The following is a 6,049-nucleotide window of genomic DNA, read 5'->3' as shown; positions in this document are numbered from 1 at the left end:
GTCGGGTTTGGTCTAGATCGCAGTAATTTTTTTGACATCACCCATAGGTAAAGACATCGAAGTCGTGAGACAGGGCCCCGTCATGCGGTGTGGAAAACTCGTTTGCTAGGTCTGTTTGAGGACACACATTTCAATCCTCAAGATAGTTTTAGATCCCTAAATATGGTTTCCATTTTTCGTTCACAAGGATAATACCTACCTGAAGTAGGGTATCATGTTAACGTCCAACGATAACATTACTAAGAAAGAGTCTAGTGAGGCGGAATCGAAGAGGCATCAGAATCACCGAATTTATTAGCTAGCATGGACAATAAGAGCTGCACTACCCTAGCAGAAATTCAGAATGAAGAAAACTCATTTCCTCTGTGCACCAGCGGACACACGTGCTCTGTCCAAAGTCAGTCTGGCTAATTTCCAGATGAGTCTGTTATTATGGTATGTGGAAGACAATACTGTTTTATAAAGGGTTACTACCGTATTCAATGCCTTAGTCTAATATGATCGGGGATTATGGGGTCATTCGTATCTTTTCGTACGGTGAGGTCTTTCCGAAGAAAGGACGACCTATCACAGTAGACAAGTATTCACCATGATTGGACATTGTTCAAACCGGCGTAGCACCTTTATAAGTAAACAGCAACTAACGGATCCTTTCCAGGAAGAGGAGTTCCCCCAGTGTACTTGGCAAAACCATTTAGCCTAATTGTATCCTTCACAAGTGTCCTCTTTTCGGATTTCAGGTGAACGACCGTACATCTGCACCTTTCCCTTCAGCTCTAAAATGGGGGGAAAGCAACGAATTGATGAAATCCTGGGCATAATTTGCGGGCAGCGTTTTGGTAGGTCGGATGAGCTTACACGGCATCGGAGGAAGCACAATATGGAACCACCATTTCGGTGCTCAGTTTGCCCAAAGTCGTTTTATCGAACGGACCACCGTCTTGCCCACCAACGACGTCATCAGAAGCGATTACAAAGAAAAGCAACAAATGACTCGTCTGCTGAGTTGATGTCGAATTCATCTGAAGTTCCACCTCTTCAAATGAATATGAATGATATGCCACTTTTGCACGAGTTTGGAGAGACCAAAGTGTTGAACACTGTGTCGGGAGAAGTATATTCTGACTCACTCAGCCCTCATTGTGCCCAGACTCACACAACTTACGACGAATCGGTACTGTACACATCAGATTCTACTGTTAATCATTCGTTTGAGACCGTTCTATTGTAAGAGCTATATGGTCATATTTCTTGAGCATCTCTTCAAATCTTGTTACAGTGTGCCTTTTACATACACCGTTTTACAAATATTCTCATTGTGTCCTACCGCACTATGGATTTCGGCAGCTGCACGATATCACCGTTGGGCCGAATAAAAAAGTCAGACTAATGCATCATCAGTGGTTTTCGGATTATGCCTTTTGCAGGAGTGCGTTGGCCCCATCAAGTAGGCGTCACGTTCGGAAAACGCTTGTTTGTCTCACGCTATGGAGTAGCTTTCCACTAGACAACCTGGCGTGGGGTCTATCCGCATTCTTGGCGTTAGTAGTCCATCTGACATCCGGACATCGCCATCATTAGATTGATGATGGATTTCCGTTCATCCGGCTTCTTTGCCTTTCACTGTTTTTAGCCACCCAAGTACATTAGCTTAGACCAAGTTCATTCGCTTGCTTTGAATCGCTTGTGCCCACTAAGGGCGAAGTTACCAACATGACGAAGCTGTATCTGTTTAGCGACTGAAATGGTTATACTTTCAGATTTCTGTCCTAGGAAGAAAACTTTGAACTGGGAATAGTTTTTTGGCGCTTTCGTTTAGAAGCAAGTGAAATCTTCATGTATTGAGACTCCTAAACGGTACCAGATCATCCTCTTATTATTATATGGTACCGGTATCTGATTTAAGTGCGTCGTTTTTCCCAACAGGATTTCAATCTTCGTGTGCCTGAGACAAACCGTCTAAGGGCAATAACTGCCAAGAATATGCCACTTGATGGTCCTGCGCGGGCGGCGACGGGGCGAGACATTCGAATCACGTGCCTGTGGGTGTTGATGCGTTCATGTGACCCTGAAAATTGGCTCAAAAGTACATATGGATTGCGAGTGCGTGGACGGTTGAGCCATGGTAACCACAGCGCAGTTGAGCTAAAGTTCGCCTAATCCTGGGTACTTAGGTAGGTAGGTAGAACTGGCGAAAGTTCGGATATTAGCGCACGTGCGGACGTTAGGCTGCAGCGAGCTTGGCGAAGTGACTGATACCAGTTGGATTGAGCTGAAGATGTTCCGCGTGCCTGTTGGTCTGAGGAATACTACTGATGGTTTTTATGTCAGGAGCAGTCACGTACCCTGTCCACGCTACGTCACTCTAGCGACCACGAGCTCACACCAACTGCTTTGGACGATCCGTGATGAACTTTACGCAATGATACCCACATTTTTATGTCAGTGGCCAGAGCGGATTCCTTCTCGCTAAGTTGGGTACATAATTTTCTCAATTTAAGAGGCGAAAGTAACTCTCCTGTCAGAAAGAAGTATAGGGTTACGAAATCTCACCCGACCCGCTTGTGGTAGTGATCGAGTTTTAATTGATATTCATCGTATAACCGTAAACAGCGAAAACCTAGCATTTATCCGGGGAACGTAAATTCTCATGTGAACATGGCATGTCGGTGATGACAAGTAGGCCTGGTACTTCCATGGTGATGGCTGAATTCTCACTTACACCGGATTCGATGTTGTGATGGTCAGTATGTGGAAAGGAAAGCATGCGTGCTGTGGGATAGACCTAAAAGAAAGAGCGGAATTAAGAACCAGGTTTATCTATGTATTCGTTAGGAAATGTCCCTTTCGTGGACAGTAGCACACATCAATGCTTAATTTTAACCACCGTATCTGGAGTTCACCAGGGTTTTTCTTAAAATGCCTTCTGCAGGCAAGTTTGTCACCTTTTCCTCATGACTGAGTCTTGATTGATAGGGTCCTGAAAATGGATGTTTGTTCCATTTCGGTCAGTCGTCATTCTTACTAGCATAAGAATGTGATGGTCGAATTCGGGTAACTTCAAAATCTGATGAATTTGTGAAGACCGATATTACAATTGTACGGCGAATTTGCTGTAACTGATAGCAGGGGTGTGTTGGCTACTATCTAAGGATACTATAAACAACCGAAATTACACTACGTTAGAAGCAGTGAACATACCGGGAGTATGTACACTGGGAGGGGGTATGTCCAGTGCATTTCTATGCGTCTAGTTTCCCCATACTTGTCGTCAGGTTAGGAAGACAGTTTTAAGGTAAAAGCCTTTCACGGTAAAAAAATTACTTGGGAATTTCCATGTAAAGCCAACGAAGGCCGATTGGGTTATTCCTAGCAATGTATGAATTTCTCCCCTACTCAACCGCAAAACTTGATGTTCTTTATAGGTATGTGTGCATGGAAGAAAGTAGGAAGAATGGACTGAATTGATCATATGACCGCATCAAAAGAACGCTGACATGAAGAAGTAGATTTGCACACCTTTAGACAATCATGACGGAACACTAGACTGCTGATGGTGTTTTCACATTCCATCGGATGTGCCCAGTTTTCGTAAACGTTAAGAATGATGCTCCGTCGTACATCGGAGTGAACTAGTTACCTTAATAACGAGGCTGGCTCCTCAACAAAGTACGCTGATGGGGAATGGCTAGGAGGCTTATAGTGAAGAATGTTCACCTTAGGGAGGGTTTGTTGGCATCCACCACTAGTACAGTGATCCTCTTGAATGGAACTGGTTTTGAGAGAATTTCTGATGCAGGGGGGTTGAATTCCTCCAATCCTGTCCTTGATACTGACTCCTGGTAAAAATCCTGAAAAAGGCATCCAATCAACTTATGGACGTAGTGCTCGCTGTGGCATCTTGTGGTTACTCATACTGTTTAATTACGACTGACCGGATAGGAAATTACGAGTCTGCAGTGATTTTCACATGGCAACGAACACTGACTCATGAAAACATTCGTGTCTGGCATGGTTTTACCTGATTGAGTCAATCAAGCGTCGGTCGATAGTGAGTTGTATTTAGGGCTTGGCAACATTACCTGCTCCTAGAAAACCCCTATAGAGTCATAAAGCTTCAACTGGACTTCATCCGATTCTCGGCACCGACTGGACTACTGTGGCTTCAACCTTGTTCCATACTGTCAATCTTTGTTCATTCGCTCAAGTCAGGCAAACTGCATGACAAGTCATGAGCCCCGAGGATCAGTGAAAATTTGCAACAACAAATAACGGTATCCATTTGCGTATGGGGACAATAACAGTGACGAGGAGATACATGAGGTGTTGTGTGTTTGACTTTCATATCACTTCTCCAGTCTAGCTTGCGGAAAAACTCAGCTCTGAAACAACCGACAACAATTTAGATTGGACTAAACTGACTCAAACTTTACAATCGCGGTTGGAATCACTAGCGTTCAATATGTTCAAATACCCACAATGAACTGGTTTGAACCAAATAAATATCTAGAGAAGCAACAGCACAGGGTTCTTGAAGATCAGGTTTGATACATGGATGAGGTTGTCAACTTTGAATACGTTGGTAGGTCCCGGACCTATTCATGTTCATTTTCTGGATGAGATTTCCAACACGAAGGGATGGTTTCTGCTGGTCCCGTTGGTGTGCTGTCAATAGGGAGGTCGCTTTATCCAGAAGCCCTCCCATCTAAATAAGCTGAAAAGATCGCAAAAATGTCGTTTATGGTAATGAAAAAGAACTGTTCCTTCCATGGTCATCGAACACGAGAGCTATGCTACTATGCTACTATGATCGCATGTGTTGGATAGTTACATTTATTATGTATCTTCGAAAGAGTATGTTACTCATGTTGGTCTGCAAGCATGAATTAGTCGCCTCATGTAAAAACATTGAAAATCAGGGGAGTAAACTGTGACATGTGTAATGGTCGACCGCTCGACACTGCTCGAACGAACCGGGTCAACATTCACGCTTGCTCCGTGGTACCAGTGCATCAACGATACTTGGATGAAATTATGGTTCGGGCATAGTTAAAACTTATACCAGTTCATCCTGTAGATTTCACTTCATGAAGGATTCCCTTGACCTGGTTCCACTGGTTGACCGAACATAGCCTGTAAGTGACTCGGCTTACATGGGTCGAGCGCACGAAGACTAGGGTGAACTGAATTTGGCTGCACTGGTTCCCCATTTAGACTTGAGGACAGTTTTGTACCATGACGGATTCTCAGTACAATACAACAAAAACTTGAGGCGCGACTCACCCGCGACCATTACATAGATAAATCAATTCTAACTTGGACGCCCTCAACAACTTCCTGTGCGCGAGTGAACGCATTTGATGTTTAGATTTCAAAATAGTGGGTATCCAAAGACACAAAGTTATAGGTCTGTGAAAGTTGTCCTCTTGCCAGGTCTGAATGTTGCTCACAGTCTTCAGGATAGAATTTATGATTTGAATGATTGAGGTGCGAGATAATGGGAAGTACCCCTGGAAGAGGCTTAATGGAATTTGATTTTTTTCTTCAGTAGGAATGAACAAGTGAGGAGTGCTCAGTTAGTCGCAATCTATGGTAAGCAAACTGTATGGCTAGGCTGTCAGTCAGTCTTACGAAAGAATTTCCCATAAGTCGTGCGACTGACCAGACTAGAACAGCTTTGAGTTGTTCTAGTTGAGTTGTTTAGTCTGGGAATCTAAACAGCTGGTCAAAAATGCATCTTGCAGAAGAGTCTAGATACGATAAGAGAATCAAGTGATCTACGAGATGGTAAACTAATGAAAATGGCTAAAGATTCCCCCTAGATGGATGAGCAATCGCCCGTCTCCACGCCTTATTTTAAATACGGATGATTTTCTATGGAGGAAAATGTTGGTAGCTCAGGTAGCGTAGATGGTGGTCGTTGGCTTGTTCGCTGAGCTGGGCAATTTGATTGCAAACGTTTCATCACCAATCGAGGTGACATCATCAGTGCGTTATTGTGGAGCGTAGTAGTGCGTAGCGGTGGGTTGGTGGTTGTGCGTTGGGTAGT

General features: G+C 43.9%; 1 protein-coding gene across 1 annotated transcript in view; it reads left to right on the top strand.

Annotated features, from left to right (window-relative positions):
• Window positions 1–781: 781 nt before the first annotated feature.
• T265_14393 (hypothetical protein) overlaps window positions 782–6,049 on the top strand; it is a gene marked incomplete at both ends in the record, with an annotated part of 6,914 nt that continues 1,646 nt past the window's right edge. Inside the window, 1 exon segment of the mRNA XM_009173428.1 lies at window positions 782–1,227. Coding sequence (XP_009171692.1) covers window positions 782–1,227 — 446 coding nt within the window.

The sequence above is a fragment of the Opisthorchis viverrini genome (assembly GCF_000715545.1).
Source record: "Opisthorchis viverrini unplaced genomic scaffold opera_v5_185, whole genome shotgun sequence".
Classification (NCBI taxonomy): Eukaryota; Metazoa; Platyhelminthes; class Trematoda; order Opisthorchiida; family Opisthorchiidae; genus Opisthorchis; species Opisthorchis viverrini.
Note: the sequence above shows the minus strand (reverse complement) of the source record. Positions and strands in the feature narration are given on the sequence as shown.